General features: G+C 41.5%; 1 protein-coding gene across 1 annotated transcript in view; it reads right to left on the bottom strand.

Annotated features, from left to right (window-relative positions):
* The window catches only part of FBXW8 (F-box and WD repeat domain containing 8), a 53,528-nt gene that overhangs the window by 14,618 nt on the left and 17,813 nt on the right, over positions 1 to 21,097 (bottom strand). The window contains exons 5-7 of the mRNA XM_055707298.1: positions 13,112 to 13,269; positions 5,234 to 5,430; positions 3,518 to 3,727 (exon numbers count right to left, since the gene is read on the bottom strand). Of these exons, the coding sequence (XP_055563273.1) occupies positions 3,518 to 3,727; positions 5,234 to 5,430; positions 13,112 to 13,269 (565 nt within the window). The remainder of the gene's footprint in view (positions 1 to 3,517; positions 3,728 to 5,233; positions 5,431 to 13,111; positions 13,270 to 21,097) is intronic.

The raw sequence follows: 21,097 nt of genomic DNA, 5'->3' as shown, positions 1-21,097 counted from the left end.
TATGAAATTCGATTTAAAGGATTATTTATAATTTGTTTTTCACTTACTATTAGTTCATAGCATCCACTTCAAGTGGTTAGTTCTACTGGATACACTTACATTAGCAAGCAGTTGAAGACCTCCATGGAAAATATTAAATTCAGGAGCAAAACTAGGCAGTATTTCAATTGCTGATGAGGAGAGACAGGTGATGTTGAATGTCGTTCATCAAGTAAAAGCCAATCACCAGCTCAAAACAGATGAAAAAGTGACAGCGTAACAAACAACTCCCAAGGCATCTGATCTCAAAATACCTAGCCTTCTGTTTCTAAGTTGGAGGCTCTGAAGTCATTACTGTTCTCCCTTCACTCCTCTCTTCCCCTCTACCTGTTCTGAAATAAGGTTCAAGTTTGTGCACAGAACAACCAAAACCACAGGCGCACATTGAACTGCGCTTTCTAGCGCATGTAACGGAGAGTTCTTCAGCTGCATGACTTCAAAATAAAATTCTGTATCCTATATGAAGCGTCTTTGGCGGGAAAAAACTCCAAATCCTCCCATGCTGATTATCTTCTATCACCAAGAACTGTTGAATATGTTAAAAAAAAATTCAACTAAATACAGGAGAAAGTTGTCCTTTCCCCTCCCCCTCAAGATAATAAAGCACCTATACATTTCATAAAAACAGTCCACAAGCAGGAGAGAGCTCACCTGAGCTACAGGAGACCAGACTTACTTGGCAGCAGATGGTCCATTCAGGGAAGCTTATGAATATAGAAACTATAAGGAAAGCTTCAGTCAGATCCTACAATCAGCGAGGTAATTGCATCAGAAATCAGATGATGTTAATCCTGGCAGTTATAGTGCTACCTGTTTAAAAGGTTTATGCCCTGTCATGAAGACGACCAAAGCCAGCTCTACTTTAAATATGTGCATTTAATTTTACGTGCAGTGCTCAAACCCCAAATTCAAACACGAATGCCAAGACCTTGTGATGCTGCTGCCGCATCAAGATCACAGGTCTCCAAACAGCGTGACACAGGGTAATACGTTATTTCCTAGACACCATCCTCCACGGCGTGTCCGCTGGATGTCATGAGCACCACCTCAGGTTGAAAGGCAAAGCCAGGGTAAGGATTTTCCCTGTGGTTCATTATCTGGTTGATAATATTAGCCACGTGTGAGGCCAGATAGGAACACAGATCTCGGTATTTCAAGAATCTGGAATTTCAGGAAAATAGTACATTCCATGTTGAGTTAATAACCTTCGCATATATAAGCTGAAATAACTCTTACTAAAGAAATTTCTTGTAATTTAATATAAAACCAAGAGCTCCAGGAGCACTAAACAGACGAACTTTCAAAAAGCAGCACCATACTTGGGTTGTCTGATGCTTAATAAAGTGAAAGTTGAACTTCTCACAGATTAAGCATTTATATTCTCCACTCTCTCCTGCACGGATGTCTGTCATCCGGCAGTAGGCAAGTCTATGCCACAAATCTGATGCTTTTCTCCTCTCCAACATAAAAGTCCCTACAAAATTTATGCCTCAGATCTCTACTCTGCTGTCAAAGTTGGTTAAAATTAGACAAAGATTAAAAAAAAAAAACAGAGAGGGGGGAAAGAGATGGCTTCCCTAACTATATTTTCATCAGAAATCAGGTTACTAGGCAGTATCATTACGATTGTGAGCTTACACTAAGGAAAAAAAAAATATCCCTCAGGAAAAACAAAGACCACCCCAAACTGAGAAGAAACACAGCTTTCCCACTACAGCAACACCACCAGCAGCAAACAGGGCTGGAATTCTTCATCATTACATTTCCGAGACCAAAAGCTCTCCTAAAGACAGATTGTCAACTTGTGACCAGCGTAATCAGCCAACGCAACGTCCCTTCACGTCTGCGCAAGGCGCATAATTATCATAATAGACATTAGTAATTAATTTCCGGCGTGATGTCAGCTGGTGCGGCAATGCCAAGCAAGCGTCCTTGTCAAACACACCCCAGCCGTCTGGACGACTTCAGTCCCATCTCCCTGATTAGGATGCGCGCTGATGCACTGCTTAATGCAATCTGCCATCAAATGCCAAATAGTTCAGAACTAAATTAGGAAATATGTCCAGCTTTACAGAGCGACGCTCGGGGGCCTAAGTAGATTTCTCTATTCCTTCATGAGGCACAAAGGCGATCACCGATGTAATGCCCCTGAATGAGGCAATTTTACCTTCTAACCTCCCCACCTCTGTAGGGAAAAGAATTGGATTAGGACAGCAAAGGAATTAATAAAGACAGCATGGCCTCGCAGCATCTCTCAACCCTAGAGGTATTTATGGTGGCCTCAGCATTTCCCTAGTGAACGTGAATTTTAAGGGGAAATTAGATGCAGCTGGACCCATTTATTCCTAACACAGAGGTAATCCTAAATAAAGCTTTCCTGTTCTAGTTGCTTGCCAAAGAAAACGCTGCATTTTTACACTGCAGACCAAGCTCCTTCCATCTGGGTGTTCACCTCCTGCTTCTTTCTCCACCTGCCTGAAGCACTCTCCTTCCCTCACTGTTGATAGCCCATCACGTGCCTGAAGTAGAACCACAAAAAATGGAATGAAATCAGGGAGTGGAAGAGTTAGGCAAGATGCAGGAAAGGGACAGAAACTCTTCTCAAGGCACCTGCAAACTGCTTTCTGCAGCTTGGTCCCTGCTCTGGAGTGGGGCCGCGTCCAGGAGCAGGCTGCTGCCACCAGCTACTGGGATCTCAGGTAGGATTCTGAGCCCCCCCTGCCCCGTACAATTACTTACGTTACTTATTTGAATCTGCAAGCCCAAAAGAGCCTCTCCCACAGAGAAGTTTGAGAAAAGCTGCATTAGAAGCATGCTTCAGCCATGAGTCTTCAGCAGGGTTACAAAAACGGTCTGGTTTTGATCTACCCTGCCACTGCCAAGATGTGCTGATAAAAGCAGCACCCTGTGTCACAGGGGGCTTCAAACCTATGATTATCATTTTGCTTCCTTTAATACAACAGTCACACCATCCTCACCAAATTTTAAGTAGCTTAGTTCAAATACTCAAGCGCTCATAAAAAAAAAGCAGCATCCTCCTAAGACCACGTTTACATGTACAAGGCTTGACATACCACCCAGGATGCCCTCACCAGAAAGGCTGAGGGGTGTTTTGGCTTCTGGGGGCAGGGGTGGTTTATTGGGGTTTTTGGGTGGGTTTTTTTTTTGTTTTGTTTTTGTTGGTTTTTTTGAGACTAGTTCCCCCTAGAGGGCCTCTGATGCAGCATACAGCTGAATGAGCCGGGACTCGCTGAGGAGCAGGAATGCAACTTCTTTAGAGTGAACCCAGTTAGTTGAACAATAAACCCTTCCTTCAGCCCTCCAGAACAATAATAGAAGCATCAGATGATGCATTAAAAGAATATTTTCCCTCTACTGTCAAAAGCTGAATAGCAGGGAAGGAAATGGTCAGCAGCATGAACTTTTTTCCTTTAATTATGTAAATATAAAAATCTTACACAATAAAAATATTAAATACCTGGTTGGGCTCATTCAATAGCCAGCCAAAGGTTTTGACCCCAAAAACCGCTTCATGAGCGGACACATCGAGACATGTGATGGGCTGACCATAGACAGAATGGAGAATTTTGCCAGGATCTTCTGCTTTCAGGAGATAGACAACGTCTTCTGCAGCTGCTACTGTCACTGGACTCCCCATAACATCTGGAACCAGATTAAGGAAGTTGACCTAAAAAAAGCAGACATTTTATTTTTATTACAGCCAAAAATTCTTTTACAGCACCACTGCCACACGTTAAAATGAACGGACTGCTAATGTGTGGTCATCGGCTATCTTGAATCATCCCCATTATGGATTAATTTCAGCCAAAGACCGAGTATCCATTTTATTACTGAACTTCTGCAAGCTTCGCTCCTACGATGAAATCTAGTTCACTGTCTTTAAAATGAGCCCACTTAAAAACCTAATCAGAACACATTATAATGGAACACACCAAAACGTCACATCAAAGAAAGGAGCAAGACTTAACGGACTCATTCAAATGAAGGACAGAAAGCCGTAAGGCTAAAGCACACAGAGTTAGAATGTGAATACTGTGCTCGAGAAGAGGCAACACATTCACGCAACTAACACGGAAGAGCTGATGCTTACCCTGCAATCACGTATATATGCCTTAAATTTACAGGGAAGTCATCGCATGACTCTAGGACAGCCCAGGTATCAGCCCCCCTATCTTCTGTCACAAGACCAGAACGACATTGCTCTTCCCATTTCAGTAAATGGTTAAAATGCTGCTGAAAAGTCTCACCCCGGGAAGGGCTTAACTCCTTAACAGCACAGCTAACTCCTAACCCACCCCTAGAAGAGCATGTGTTGTCCTGAGCGCCTCCGTCACATGTGGCAAACTGACATTTCATCGCAAGCAAGATGCAAGAGTAAGATGGATCCAACCACAATGGAGTGTGTGGTGGTGTTCTAGTATTTTTACTGCAAAAGTCTCTTAAAATGTTTGGGGATTTTTTTTAATTTAAATACTGTAAGACTGACTTAGCTTTGAAATGGGGGACTAATCAGGAGCGGTTTAAATCACAACTTCTTACCCATCAGCTGCGGAGTCAGCTTCCTGCAATAGGAGAGAAGCTGAAAAAACTCAATTTATTCCAACATACTTCCTTCCCCTTTCAAAAAAATGTTGATACTCTGAGATGTAGTAAAACTTCAGAGAATGGGGCAGGATTTAACTTTTAATTAGAATAGTCTCAAAACTTCAGTGACAGAAGGTGCGACCTAAAGAAGCTGCACAACTAGTTACAGCTTCACAAGTGATACTATTAGCTCGTTTGCAATATCCTGCCTCAGAATTAATCAGATAGTGTTGATCTGGAATGAGACCTTGAGTTTTAGCTCCAATTCTACACGAGAAAACTGATTTACAAAATGAGCCAACTTAGTTTAATGTTGACAAAAAAATAATTAAAAACAGGCAACCTCCTGCACCATATGGACTTCTATTCATTTTCACTTGTAGCTTAAGCCAGCATTGCACCCTTGCTCTTTAGTGTTTAAAGGCTCATCCGTTAACCTGCTTCAAAATCACAGCCTTTAGCTGATAATGCTGTTATCTAGTTCAGGCAACACTCTTGTAAGATTTTTGTAAGATCCCTCTTAACTGTACCAAAAATAATTAGTGGATCAGGAGCTTCTGGAATCAAGCTGAGTAGCCTGGAGACTCACCAATTTCTGGATTTCAAATGTTTCCGTAGTTTGCCAAAATCCTCTGTCATCAGGGCTTTCCACTTTGACCTCGAAGCCAGATGCCGTCGCTACCGTTGCACCCTCTGAACCAAGAGCTAAAGCCTGTATCCTCTGATTGTGCTGGTAATGATGGATTGGCTCCCGGCCGAACATCAGGTTCCAAACGCTAACTGTTCCTGTACACAAAAAAAATAATGTAATCACTATGCGTTATCTTCGAATTTAACAAAACTGTACAAGATCATTTACAGATGTAAGCTTAAAAGCATTGTAATGGAAAAAGTTAATATACAGGAAAGAGACGGTAAGGCAGGAAACCAGAACTTCAGGACGCTGCATAGCACCACGTAACTGCTTCAGAGGTAACTTTCCAAAATTATACGCTCTAGCATTACAGGCTCTATTGCTCTCTCTAAGTAATTCCTAATTTTTGACTTTCAGATAACATTGGTGTCTACCTTGAGGAAGGCCGCTTGACTTCTCTTACATTTCCACGTTTGGAGAAGATCAGACTTAGATACCTAAATTCTTGTTCTACTATATACTTGCCTTCAATTACCACAAAACAGAGCGAGGAAGAGCCCACATTCAAATTTCAGTCACACTGCTGCACACACAAGTTACACAAGTTTTAAAGCGAAGAATGTGAAGCTCTGCCCAGGCAGCAATAGGTCAGGGATTTTAACACCATTCTTAACAGTTTACACCCGGCAGCAGAGTTTCTAATCCTGATGCTCTAGAAAAACTGAAAACGTAGAAGAGTTCAAAAAGCTAAAGAACACAAATCCTGAAGAATAGAGGAGTATCAGTCTAAAGGCAATGTATATGTCATTGTGTTTTTTCCCAGCATAGATCACCGATACGCTGTTTAAAAGCCCGGTACATTAAAGCAATAATCTGAATAAAAGCAACCTGAAGCAATCAGGAGTGTATTACAGAACAGAAGGGCCAGACAGAATCGGAGACTTCTGGGCCACCTTTGCACTGAATTAACGGAGAAGCAATCTTCAGATGTGATAGACAGGGCTGGAGAAGCCTGCCTTCTACTTGAGCATGGCCATTAATGATGAAATGATTAATGGTAGCTATTCCTTCAAAAGGAGACATAAAAGCTCTGACAGACAGCTGTGGACGGGCACCAATGCCAGTTTGCAAACACTCCTCCAATGTCCCAAAGGAGGTGAAGCAAGAGTGTGGTAATGAAACTGCACATAGTGAAATGGTATCTAAATGAGTTTAAATTGATTTATGTTTGCTTTTGTAAAGATTATTTGGTATCTGGAAAGTGCTACCAATGTGAAATAATGCAGATAATCCTTAAGATCCCCGTCTAATGGCACTCCCACTGAATATTTATATTCCTCGCCATGGGAATGAGTACCATAATGGGGACCATTTTTGTTTTATTAGGGATGAATATTTAAATTAATCTGCTATTTGCCTAAACAATTAGCCGCCTCTGTTTGTTTACACAAAGCCAAAACTGCAATTAGGCTTCCATCAAAAAGATAAGTCCCGAGTAAAACTGTCCCGATGGAGTCATAAGGGCTCAGAGCAGAACTTCCCAAAATTACTTCTTAGCATAATGGTAATTATGTTAATTGCTTGAAAGGTAAATAACTGCTGAACTGGTTTTGAAAAACAGAATGCTAGCTTGCATCACACACACTTAGGCTTCAAACAAGTTAACAAATACAAATGGACAGCACAGCTACAATTCCCTGTGCCGCCTGGCCTGCCCCGCACCAGGGCTCAGCGGTGGCACTTCTGTTCCTTCGCAGCCAGTCCTTGGCTCCCAACGGGAACAAAGGGAATGGCTGAAGTCTCATCTCCAGGACAGCTAATTTAAACAAGCAAAGAAACAAACAAACATACATCAGTGAGAAAAGACTGTAGTGATATCAGATCGTGGATGTTAGCACCGGACTTTTTCATCAGACGATGAAAACTGCTGCCAAGCTCCTCCCGGCAGGAGTATTTTCAACTTTGTTTTGCAGAACATTTATCCCAATTAAAGATCACTTTTGTGAAGGGGAACAAGGAAGCCAATTTGCTTTCAGTGAAATCTTTTGTTTACACATCTCTGTGATGAGCACGTCACTGTTTTCAATAGAGTGTATTAATGTACGGGAGTTCTGCAAAATATCAAAAAATATTCAAGTCAAAGTACCCTCTCTTCTGACCTCACAAGCAAACTGGAAAACCCAGAATTCAGAGTTCTGCTCTGATTTTGGGCAACAAAGCCACTATTATTGCTGCATCTCAAACATTATAAAAAAAGAAGACAGCAAAAATGGCTCATGTGAAAGTACAATCAGTTCAAGACAGGTGTTTGGATTTTCCTTTTTTAACCAGCTGTTCCATCTGTCCAAAATATCTAAAAGTTTTATCAGAAAAACAAGTGATTTGTAAGGTCACAAGTTAACATCTGTTTAATGAAGGAGCACAATATAAGGAGTAAAAAGGAGAACTGAAAAGGAATGCGATGAGCAAAAGAAATACCATTTTCCGTCATTAGGATGAACAACTATTTGCTTGCAAAAATACTGCTTGTCCCCCTTGATTCCCCCTTCCTTCAAAAGACTGTATGATTGTGTATGTACACCCTCCACCATCTGTTACTTGCTACCAGTTAGACGCTTCAACCACTGCGTGCAAGGACCTTCTGTGGAAATCCACCATTGTCAAAACAGGTGTATGCATTCGTGCATGACGGCAGGAAAACATTTTCAAGTTTCACAGAAAAAGAAAACACTCCACTGTATTTATCAACAGGCAAAGCTACTACTAGGTCTTAAAGTGCTACTCAAGAACATTCTGTATTCTATATTTCATTGCAGAAACAGAAAAATGTATTTATTAGCATGCAAGCCTTTGCAACAGTCAATCATGTTTGTCTAAGAGCAAAAAAATAAAAAGCCACCATTACAGTTAAAGTTATTAGCATGGCAACATAAAAAAAATTAGGTGTAAGATTTACCAGTGCTGATGAGATCACTACTTTACACAGTTTATCTTCCTGCCTCCAGCAGCGACCAGTACTTCATTTCCAAAGCAATATCTTTGCTAAGGTGAAGTTGAGGTTGCAAGCTTACAGAGTATTTTTTTTTTAATACTGTAATCTTAAAAGTGTTAGAGTCATTAAATCAGAATTATAAGCAATACTTTCACAGCATGCTAAAATCTGCACCACAATGGCGATTATTCCAATTGAACTCTAACAATAACTCCTCAAACCGATTTAGACTTTACAGCTTGCTTATATTTAATCTTGGCTCAAGGAAATGAGTATAATTGTGACACTTGACATTACAATCACCGTACCAGTCACCTTGTTTATCACTTTGGCCCAGACTGTACAAAGAACTCAGGTTTGTAACTTCTAACCCAATATATTGTTGAAATGCAGTCTGATGAAAGGTCCATTTATTGCAATTCACTCTAGATTGGAAGGTATTTGGATAAAACATTTAACTATGAGACTACTGTGCCTTACACAGTGCACTGCTGATCCTGACCGTACTCCAGTTTTAGTAAGCATCAGCCAGTCTTCCACCTCTCTTGCTCTATCAAAGGTGAATAGCTGGGAGCTGTTCTCCATTAACAGTGCCTAGTAAATTCTCCTCTAGTATATTCCCTTCTTTGCAGCTGGAAGCACAAAAGACGTCCTGCAAAAGCAGCCGCTTTGTACATCTTGTTTTCACCTAGCTTTCCCTCTGGTATAAAAGGCAACATTTTTGCCACACACACACACAAAAAAGGTCTCTCTTTTCCTCTGACATCTCTAATCCTGTTACAGGGAAAGGAAGCATAAACAGAGGCAAAAAATGTTAAATCACATTTGTAAATATTACGCTGGCTGTGTTTGCCAGGTTAAGAGCTAGCCACAGCAGAGAACAGCTGCCTGCTCGGGCTACCTGCTAGGAGCAAACCCTCGGGCTAAGTGGAGGGAGGGCTGTGGTTTGGTGCAGAAGATCCTACGGACCCATTACATCAGCCCTTCCATGCTAAGGCGATACAGCTAGCGGTTGCTGTCAGCTTTAGAAAAGATGTACAGCAATCGACATGTGAAGTATTGGCGGGGTGGGTGGGCAGGAAAGCAAAGACAGAATTTTGTATATGCTAGAGCAGGGAATGTGGACGTGCTCATGGGTTTTGTGCTCATTCACTTCAGTCTCCTAACACAATGGCCAGAAGCTGCTTAATTCACATCATCTACATGATGTTTTTCCTGTTTGTGAGTCGCAGTCTTGCTTGTTAATTCTTTCTTGATTCACACAAAATTCTTTTTCACCTTTTGAAAACAGTTCTTACACATTTTTCTTTTTTTTTTCTTCCAAGCTGGGAATATTAATTTATTTCCTTGTAATTTTCACACATCACACTTCTATGAAGTACAAACAGTAGACAAAATATGTGGGTGGAAACAAGCATCAGCCTGAAGTCTCAAAACTTATCTTGAATTTTGAGTTTCTCCCAAAAATATTTCTAGTTGGAAGGACAACCAACACACAGCCGATTTAACCTTAGTAGATGCTTGGTGCTCATCAACTAAAATTTTGTATTTTACTTTCATTGCTATGCTGTGTCTCAACTTTCAGCGGGCCCAGCAAGCTACTTACTCTACTAAACAGCGAGAGACTTGACCTCAGCCATAAGATTTGTCCCTTTACATTATCATTATCACACCAGTTTCCACCAAATGTTGTCAGGTTTTATCTCCACCGCGCTTCCTACAGAGATTTCCCAATGACACCCCCCCATGCAGTCCCTCAGAGAAGGTACAGATGAGAAAGTCTGTATTTCATTCCCAAGTTGCAGACTCAAGAGCCAGACTTCCGGGCCCATCATGTGAAATCACGCGCCGTTTCCCCAAACCAAGAGTTTTGCATCCACAGCCACCTGCACGTATCTGATAGGAATAAATACACCTCCACCTGCTACATGTGGTTTTCTTCTTATTTGAGCCAGCCTGTTTCCCTGCTCTTGCTATCTTACAGCATGTCCCGGCACTCAGGGGAAGGCACCAAACATTACTCCATTTCTGCCTTTACAAAGAGGGTACAGAAGGGACAATACCCACAGGCAGCTTTAAGGGCATCAGAACGGACAAGACATCAGATTCCCAGAAAGCAACACTGCCAAAATTCCCTTCCTGGGGCCTGCCAACAAGCAAAAGCACTTCTGGTCCCGGCAGAAACCACCTTCCTTTGCTCCGTGTTGCTACTCTGCAACTTGTGAAGTCCCACTAACTCCTCCCAACGGATCTCCAAGTATTACCGTGAAGGGCAGCAGCGCAGCATCTGCCCGCCATGCCTACATGAGTACGAAACACGGCCTTTAAAAAGAAAAAAACAAAACAAAAACCAATAAAAGAAAAAAAGTATGTTCTCTTGTTGCAGCACATTGTTTTCAAGTCAAACTATGAGACTCCTGAGGGTGGGGTGGGGGGGGAGAGTGATGGCTAAAAGTAGACTGCTGTTTCCCAAAAGCTGTGGCTCGCAGCCAAAGTCAGGCAAGCATGGAGCAGATGGAGTCCTGGCAAGGCCTCTACTGTCCCTGCATTAGCAGCATCTGCTCATTACCCAGAACCCTCGCCTGCTTTATCTAATGCTCCAGGAAAAGCATTTTGATTTGATTCATTTCAGTTCGGTAACGTGCAACACAATTAGTGGTAAAATCAAACTGGAGGACTGCCAGTGCTGACAATAGGAAACAAGGCAGAAGAAATATGAGGCCAGTGGGTTGGAATTCAAAAATCACAACTGTGGATCAAGTTGCCAAGTCCCGTTGCCCCAGGTGTACATACAGTGCCCCCACTGAGTATTGGCATGGGCAGAGGGAACTTCATTTTCTCCCCATACATTTTTCTCTCGTTTACCTCTCCTTGCAGCTTGCTTCTCAGAGGCTGACACCATCAGAAACATTCAGCAGAAGCCACAATTCAGTTTTTCTTTCGTGCCATCGTGGAGTCACACTTCACTTTGGATGCAGGCATCCCAGTAAGACAAATCTTTCTCCTTGCTATTATTTCATATGCCTTGGGAAGCATTTGCTACTACCGAACCAGCAAAACAGTGCTGCAAGGCAGGCGCGGTGCGAGCAGAATCTGCCTGTTAGTTCTTCCCTGTGATCGGATGCCAAGGACATCGCTGCGTGAGCTCTGTTGAACTGGGAGAAACTGATGTTATCTGAACGAGTCTGCTAGCCAGGGATTCGACAGAGAAGTCTAGACTCTTTGCCTGACAGCACCACCTCCAACACTAGCAGATGGTTTCTCTGTGTTAGTCAAACTTACAAACAAAGAGAAAAGGGAGCTGGAAAAGTACAACAAAGAATGATCAAACACATTATCTTCAAAGTCTTCCTTCTCCCTCCCCAAGTTTAAAATAATGCTTTCCACCAAACCTAAATATATGCTTTCAGATTCCAGTTAGTAAACATTTCGAAAAATCAGTCTTTGTAATTCCCTATTCACATCGAAACTAATCTATTCTGACCAGGCTTCTCAAATCACAGTAACTGCCATATCACAGAGCCCATTAAAATTTCTACCCAAAAGAATAAAAGACACTGAGCTTTATGCAAACCAGTTTAGTCACAGCACACACAGGACTGACGACAAGGAATATGACAGGAAAAAAAACCTAGACATATTATTAGATTAGTCAGTGGGAGACTAGAAAACAAACAAAAGACCCTCTGCTAGTCATTGTTTGGCACACTGGACAAAAAGCCAACACTTAGTGCTATAATTTCCTATGGCTCAAGTAAATAATATTAATGAGTATTCTGCAATACCAGACTTGCTGTTGTCAGAAAATGTTGCCTATCGACAATTTTTAGCCACAGAAGACCATTCTAGCATGATCCATGCTAGAGAAACCGCTAAGGATGCTGATCATCTTAAAACAGCTCTTTTCACCCTAACCCCATTTATTTTACTTCTAAAATAAAGTACATGGATTAGAGATTTTGTTTGGATTATCCATTTTCTGTTTTGTTTTCACACGCAGAATTGCCAGGATCAAAGATAGTAGGTGGACAGAACTCCCTAACTTTAAAATCGCTCTATTCATACCTGAGGAAAGATTTTAAAGTGTCAAAACATACATTTTAAAGAAAGATGACAGGAGTTAAGTTCTGCCTGAGCAACTCAGCCTAGGATCCCAATCGGCTAGCACTGTTCAAACCTGACTTTTTTTAATTGCTGTTCCCATGTCCAGTAGATATACAGTTGGTCTCTGGCTCTTGCTGTCCATTACATAAACATCTAAGTATATTTAAAACAATGCATATAACCAGTATTTTATTAGGTTTTCATTACATATTAGGTCACAGTTTTCATTTCTCGATATCAAAGTATATAATAACCCACCACTGCAAACCAGTACTTCACTTAAGAAAATGTGCATCCACACACTATGCCAAGAGCAAGACAGGACGCAGATTAATCAGACATGCAAGTTTACCAGTATTCCCATAACAAAGCTTCACAGCACCCCAAGGGAGTTTTGGACAGAGGAGAAGGCTGGTGGAAGAATATTTAATATTTTTATAGCAAAACAAGTTATTTGCTTAAGATAGTTTGGCTGGACTACAGCCTGGCACTCAAGCTTTGTGTAGCAGTTCCAGTAGGAATTAAACATCAGTTTTAATGGGTGCTATGTTCCAATGCCTCCCAATGCATTTACGGTTATTGGCCAACTTTCTCACATAAAAGCAAGTGTGTGCATGTGTGTGTTTATATACAGGATTACAGAAACACAAAAAGCTGAGCACAGCTGCTTCATTTTCGTAAAGCCTCTTTTTTTTTTTTTTTTTTTTTAAATAGGGAGGAGAGTTGTGGTTACTTACCATCCTCATAAGCTGCTACAGCCAGAGAGCTGTTTATCCTCACAAAGGAGACATGTGGCTGAGGTCCAGCATCACCAGGACCGTGCATTGGTTCCAGGATGGGGGCTGTGTAGTCCCAGGTGCGAGTGTCCCACAACCTCACTTCTCCTGATGTGTATCTGGAAAAGAAAGCTATTATTCATCCCAGAGCATCTGAAAAGAGGTAGCTGCAGGAGAAGGGAGGAACAAACAAGAAGCATCTTAAAAACCCAACACCATTTACAGCTCCTAGACCGACTCTCCTCCTGTTTACACACTCTGTGTACAAGCCCATTAATTTCCCTCATTTTATTCCCATTTACTGAATGTAGCATCAAGACTACTAAGACAGGCAGGTGTAAATTGGAGGTACAAGAACAACACGACTGAGCTACCATAGGTTACCAACTATCGATATGAGTTTTACAACTAGAATGCAAGGAGAGTCAGGCTCAAGTGAAAAAAAGGTAATCAGCAACGAGTCTAAATTACGTCATGGCAAAACTTCAAACCGTTTCTTTTCAGTCTTTAAAAATTTGTGACTGTGGTTGTGCCAAAGAAAGACTGTTTAATCAGAGCATTTATGTACGTAAGTACAAGCACTCATATGTATAAACCCATCCAATCTACTACTTTTTATAGAAACTTCTTAATGCCTCATCAACGGATCAGATTTGCCTACATCTCTGAAGACTAATTAATACAATTAAGTGTTGCCTTTAGAATTAAGGCAGTGCCGCCTTCTTTGGAGAAGGCTCTCTCACTGAAACATCAGAAAAACGACAGTTCAACAAGGGTTTTCCAATAAGAAAATTAAAAAAAAAAAAAAAAAAAAAAAAGAACTAAACTTCCCAGATAATACTGACTGTATCTAAATGAATGAAGGCTGCTACACAGCAAGCAACACAGATGTCCTGCGCCATCTCTGCTGTGGAACACAACATTAAAGGTAAAAACCAGTGCAGGCAAAGTAGAGGCAAAGCTCCTCTCTGTGTTCTTTGACCAGTCATAGTTCAACAGCTATTTGGAACAGTTCAATAATTATTTGAATTTTAACAGAACTGTGATAATTAACACGATCGCTCTCAGATGTCTTTCTCTGCCATAGTTGAGACTTGGATTCTGTTGGAAAATAATGGGTGCTTACTGCTGTCAGCTTTGCTGCTACATCCCAACATTTTGGGGAAAAGTGTTTCAAAAGAATGATTCCTATAAGCTTCAAAGGTCTCCAGTTCAAAATCTTGCTGACCTACGTTTTGAGGAAAGTAAGAAAATAGTTAATTTACCAGGAAGGTGAAGGAAAGTGCTTAATAAAGATCTAGAAGATGGTGGACTTCAACTCCGGTTACCCAGTTCCTTGGGGAAATACCACATACAGGGTTACAGGTACTCCAGAGCAGATTACTGCCAACATCTCTGGGTGAAAATGTTCCACTTTATACAACTAATTAAAGTGCCTGAGGGGGCGGTGAAATCTGTCAAGCAGAAAGAGATGCACATTAATTCTCTGCACTGAATTGGGAAGAGGATAACTGTGTCCTTGTCACCTGGCTTCCTCTTCAGTGCTTTACAGGGTAAGACAGGAGAAAATGAGAGAATAGGGTGGGATAGCACTTCTCCCTTTTCCTACTTCTGCAAACGAGGCCCAAATCCCCTTACAAATGTTGCTTTCATTTCCAATTTACAGCAGCGCTATTTAAAAAGAGCAGATGAACAAAGAGGTTTCCCCAAAGCAAAATGTTTCATGTTGGGTTGAACAAGCAGTCCAGATTAGCTCACAACAAGTATCTTTGGTTTACAAAACTGAAAAACGCTCATTTCGGATACATTTTCAAACTTGGAGATAAAACACAATAGGACAGGTAATCGCACAGATCTGCTGCAGTCCTCTTCAACAAGACACACAGATAACATTTTAATTTTGAGCTGCTTTTTGTTTCCCTTTATGTTAGTTTGGGTCATGTTTTCAAGCTTCTAACTGTAAAGAGTAGTGGGTTACAAAGAGGAAGAAAAAATTCTGTTGCCACTAAGTGACCCTGAATAGTGAGTTTCGAGGGAAACATAAAATACTGGTAGAACTGACAGAACTAAGTGACAAGATACTCATTTTCATCCCCATATAAGCAAGGAAGGAAGAACAGTATCTCCTCCCAGTGTATATACATACTTGCTCTCACACAGTCCAGTCTAGGAATGTAAAAAGAAAGACTAGTAGATGGAGAAAACAGAACAACAGAAATAGAGAAGAGACACAAGGCTGGCTAATTCCCTGAGCACGCTGCTTCTGGATTTTCTATACAGCATGCAACGCAACTGATCCAGGGCTCAAGACATGCTACCATCCTTAAAAAATAACATGGACCACAATCTTGGAATTAAAGACCCAACATCACAATACCACAGTAAGTGCTTAAATTAATTTTATCTCAGAATTCAACCAAATCAAAAGAAAGTTTGAACCATTCTTTGTTCTTGAAGAACCTGAATGACCTCTACAGCTAAGCTCAAACTGGAACAGAACCACCAAACCTTTGTGACTGTCAGTTTGACATAAATTTGACTCAAATTCTGATGTGCGTGTACTGGGACCTGTTAAATGCAGGAACTGTCTCTGCTTGGCAGGCTCTGCACCAGACCACCCTGCAGCCTCCTCATCTTCACTCCCTTTCTCTCCCATGATGAATAGGCACGTGCTGAAGAGCTTTCGCTTCTATACCACGAAGCTGTGGTGCTCTCCCGCCCCTAGCAAGGACCTGTTGAACACAACAGCTTGTTATATGTACCTCAGGCAGGCTCCAGTGGGCTCAGATAGTACCAAACAATCCGTAAGAGCATCCTGGCCGCAGTGCTTATCCCAGTTCTGTCGTGACAGCGAACTGCACTAGACGTGCCAGGAGAACCCTGCAAGCGCCCACCAAACCCTACCTTCATGTGTGGCTGATCCAGAAATCCCACCAGGGCACTGCAAGATACAAGTGTTTTAGGTTCAGCAGGAGGAGGAAGGCAGTAAGGCATCTTTGCCCCATCCCTCCCATCCCCCTCCTACTCCCGTTTCTCACTCAGCAACACCATAAAGGATTTGGAGAGATGTTACAAGACCATGCTGGAAACATAAGTGGAGGTCTAGGTTTGGGCAGGGAACCAGCATGGGGAAATGGGAGATATAAACCATCTCCTCAGCTGACAACATGCTCCGTTGGCTATCGCCACCACATGCCCATTTCCAGCACACACTGGGCCTGTACCAGAACTCAACTGGAAGACTTTCAAACACAGATGAATCCAATTCAGAACTAAAAAATTTAATGGTTCAACTCCCTGCTTTTAATGCTGTTGTAAAGAGCAACACACTTTCAATTTGTAACCACAACAAAAGGCTTTTAAGCTATTAAAGCATTGCCTTGCTGTAAAAAAATAAAAAGGCTGCTTTATTGCAGATAATTGGCAAATCTGCCATATCTATATAGATGGCTGAAGAGAAGAACACGCTGCACTTTACACGAACTATTTCTAGATAATATCAGTATTTCTATTCATTTCCTACCACACAACTTTTACACTTCACCATGACAACTTAGTTTGGATTACCAGCTACTGAGTGAAAGAACCCCAGATTTAAATCTTCTGCCCCAGAACAGGCACAGTCCTCCAGACTCAATTCAGTTACTGATTTTTGTACCAAGGTGGCTATGAAAGGCCCAGAAAGCTTTCTGCTGGAGTGAAAGAAAAGAAAAAAAAACCAACCCCAAACAAACAAAAAAAACCCCCCTCCTATTTAATACAACAATGAATATGTTCTATTTGCTATAATACCAACAGCATTAAACTGCTGCTTTTCCTCCCCTCAGTGAGTGTAATGAGACAATTACTGCAGTGGCAGGTAAATACTCCAACATCTGATATAACCTACTTGCGCAAAAAAAAACCCAACACACACCCCCAGAAAAAAAACCCCAACCAAACAACAAAAAACCCACAAGAAGCCACCACAAGCCCTACAAATTCTGAGTTTTCAAGTTCAAAGAAAATAAAAACCCAAACCCCAAAAACCCATTAGAGACCATACCTGATTTACTTAATTTAGTAAGGCTGTTCAAAGTCTTGCTTTCCTGAGCACAACAGGGAGCAACAAGAAAAAGACTGTTGCTTACAACCCCTAGTTTTCCTCTCTCCAGATACTCCCTTGCCCCAATCAATACCTTCCGAGGTGTTTTATCCACACAGTGCCTGGCTCCCAGCTCTGGGTCTGCACGCTTCCCTCCTTGTTCACCAGCCACAGTCATCCTCCTCCTAGTCCTCAACAGAGACTCTCGACCCAAGTAACTCCACTTTTCTGATGGACTTAGGTTCTACTTTGCTCTTGTTCTGCTGCACATTTCAGTGTATACTCATAAATAGCAGCAGGAGAAAGACAAGAGCTGTATTTTTCAAACTATACTTCTCCTTGACAAGCCAGTTCTATAATTCTGGGCAGATATGTGTACATCTGCAAAAATCAGTCTGCAAATTCAGCTTCAGCTTTACAGATAAGCATTAAAAAAAACTTGCTGCGACAGAGCAACAATACGTGGAATGCATATGGTGTAGAGAAGCTGAAAAAAATTAAATTCATATGGCATCTACAAACACACTATAATAAAAATACCTACTCACTAATCAAGAGCTTTTAAACTACTTTTTATTGGCAGTACTGTCATAATGAGATGAACAATTTCCCAGTGCCCTCTCACATGAGTGAAAGAAGAAGACTGAAGGAGGAGGAGCTGGGGGTTAAAAGCTGCTGATGTCCCACTGTAGCTGGGAAGCAGGTGGTGAAGTGCGGAACACATGTGGAAGGAAGCAGAGATGGAGGCTGGGCACCGCTCTAATGAAGTGGTGCTGAAGAGGCAGACGATTTCATAAGGAGAAAAACATCAGGAAACTGGTCAAAACACAGAATCTCATCTGAAAAAGCTCAACCGTGTTGGATAGCAATAGGCAGAACAAATTTGGGGAAGAGGAGGAGGGGGAGGCTGATCTCTCTCCAGAGCCCCAGATGTCTTTATCGTTGCCTAATGACAATTATACTCAACCAATTAAGACACTGCTATCACAGTTGCATTGTTAGTAAGCCTTTGGCCCTGAGTGTTGATGGCTGTCTAATTAGTGTTTGTGCAAAGTACAACTGCAACTAATATATAAACTGACAAATACACAAAAGAAAAACTGTTAACAGGAATATTTTCAAAACAGTCGAGAGTACTCATTCAGTCCATGGCAGCAGCAAAGACAAACTGCTTTCCTTCATAGTTTGCTCACTGCTGGCACTGCAGAATTTTACTTCGAACAAGCAGGCCAACTAGGCTGTCGCTGGGTTGCTGTTGAAATAGGATGCTGGTGTCAGTCCGTTCTGCCAGCTACCTCAAGCACACCACTCCAGGGTAAACCTTACTACACCAAGTTGGTCTGAACACCAAAGTGTCGTAAGACACTTCAGAAATCAGTTTACATTTTCCCCCTTTTCTCTAAAGGATTTGTAGCAAGAAAACAAAAACGAAAGAGGAAGAAAAACCTTTGTTTCACGGTCAGGTTTGATTTCCAGAAGGCAAAGTCTGTTCAGTTTCCAGATACCTGTGGTGATCAACAAAACAAAACAAAAAAACCCAACAACTTTGTTTCAGGCAGTCAGTGACCATCTGTTAATACTCAAAAGATCTTATTATGAAGTCCTTACAATGTCAATGCATTTTATTGAAGTCAACAGGAATTTTGCTCAAGTAACAGTCTCCAGCTATAGCTCTGTTGAAACGGATGCCTGTTGATAAGCAAGTAAAATAATGAGTATTTTGCATTGTCTTGCTGCAACAAGCACCTCGTACCTTTCATCCTTATTCCACCAAAGGCAACTAACCAGTCCTTCATGTGGTTAATTAAGGTATCTACTCAGTGACCCCCTCAGCTGGCTTATGAATAAGGTCCAATTAAACATGCAAACCCAAATCCAAACGCCTTTGGAAGTTGGTTCAAATTGCTCCCAAGCTTCATCTTCTCTATAAGGCTCAAGGAAGACAGTGGTAATACACAATGGTCTGTTTCAAAACACCTCTTCATCAAAAACACTGGAAGTTGGAAGATACCTCAATTGCAACACGCAACACTGAAATCAAATGGACTCTGTTACCTTCTTTTATGCTAAACATTAAGACCCACAACACTTCTCTGAAGTGAGGGATAACGATGGACTGCTTAAATACATTCAACACAGTGTGAGATGCCTCGGATGAAAGAGGTAAAAGTTCCCCAGCCTGCCTGTGTTCTCATTTACAGTTATTTAGAGCCACTGATTTTGCCACTACATATATAACTGACAGGTAGCCTGGCTAAGGGATTCCTCAAGGGAAGGATTCAGGAAAAACAGTCAACTAGCAGCAACGGAATAAGGAACTACTTTGTATGGCAGAAAGGAATAAAAATAGAAGACAATGACAAAAAAATTAAATACAAATGGAACAGGAAAGATAAATTTTTCTGCTATTACAGAGTGTGGCAGAAAGCTACACCATAAAATACAAGAAAGAAACCAGATGGGAGTGAACCCAAACCAGCATTTGAAACCACCCAAACACTGGTAGAAGAACGTGAAGTAGAAAAGGAATGTCCCTGATTTCATGCAAACTTTATTTTGGGTTACTCAATATATGACTGCAGCTATATGAAAAATGACTAACTCGTACCAAAACAGACCTGGAAACACTGTAAGATTTAACAAGTAGGACAGACATTCTGAGCATCCCTGTGATCAGTTCCAAATCTCTTCTGCTGGGAACTCGACTTTCCAATTCATCAACCCACATCCATCTGGGGCCCGCTCACCGAAACTGCATGCAGAGAGCTTGTCCCACCATTCTTAAGGCCTTGTTGAGGAAACCATAGCTCTAGAAAGCGAGTTAAGCTGCTGGAAATAGCATGCAGTTCTTCTGCAGCTTATTGTTGTTACCTGTAGCAAAACTAATATTTCACCATCCCAAGTACTTCTGCAAGCTTCACCTTCTTATTAATTTTAAGTGCATGCAAATGTCATACCAAGGGAACAGAAACAAGCCAAAGGGGTATAGGGCAGGGAAAACATTTTAATGAACACTTACAAAAGCAGAAGTTAAAAAAAGCCAAACTGTCTCTAGTAATTTCTTTTTTAAGGCCAAGAATCTCCTATCATTTCGATCAAGGTTCCAGTGGCTTGCATCAGCTCAGGCCCATTAATTACACCAGCTGCTCTGACCAAGGAAACTTATTAACTGGGGGTAGTGCCTCAGGCTACTGCCGTGACAGCAGAAAAAAAAATTATCCTTTTCAAGAGGAATTATGATGCAATTTGGGAAAGATTTGCTCCATCAGCCCTATTATTTCACAAAGGACAAACATATAATGCAACAAATTAAGCAATGGCTCCCATTTCAGATACCGTTGAGAAAACACCATTGGAAGGTGATGTAAATGGATATATTTACATGTTGGAAGGAACACACTGCCAACAGCAGAGAGGAAAAGTATCACCTGAACTCTAAAGCACTGATGGCAACAGCCCAGAGGCTGGTAGGTTGTGAAAAAACAGTAAAACTTAAAACGTTCAGGAAGTTTACTAGAAGGAAGGATGGGTTTGTCTGGCCTCAGTAGAAAACCAGGCTTTACAAGCTCTAAAATAATGACTGTGACTTCAGGATACTGGGCATCGCTACACACACTGCACATCTCTGCATCCAGCAAAACCTATAGGTAAACCAATAGCTTAATGGTCAGGCAGGCTGGAAAAGCATCTTTCACAGAGAGTCAGTATCAAGCTTCCACTATTGGTTTCACCTGAGAGGCTCTTTTTCAAAAGATGACAGAGAAACCAACGTGTTTGTCACTTAACGCAACCTTACCTAACTCCCGTAGTTTGTCATCCGACCCCTCTGAACTCATGATGTCATCCTGTTTTCAATCCTACTA

This window comes from Falco cherrug, chromosome 1 (assembly GCF_023634085.1).
Source record: "Falco cherrug isolate bFalChe1 chromosome 1, bFalChe1.pri, whole genome shotgun sequence".
NCBI classification, from domain to species: Eukaryota; Metazoa; Chordata; class Aves; order Falconiformes; family Falconidae; genus Falco; species Falco cherrug.
Note: the sequence above shows the minus strand (reverse complement) of the source record. Positions and strands in the feature narration are given on the sequence as shown.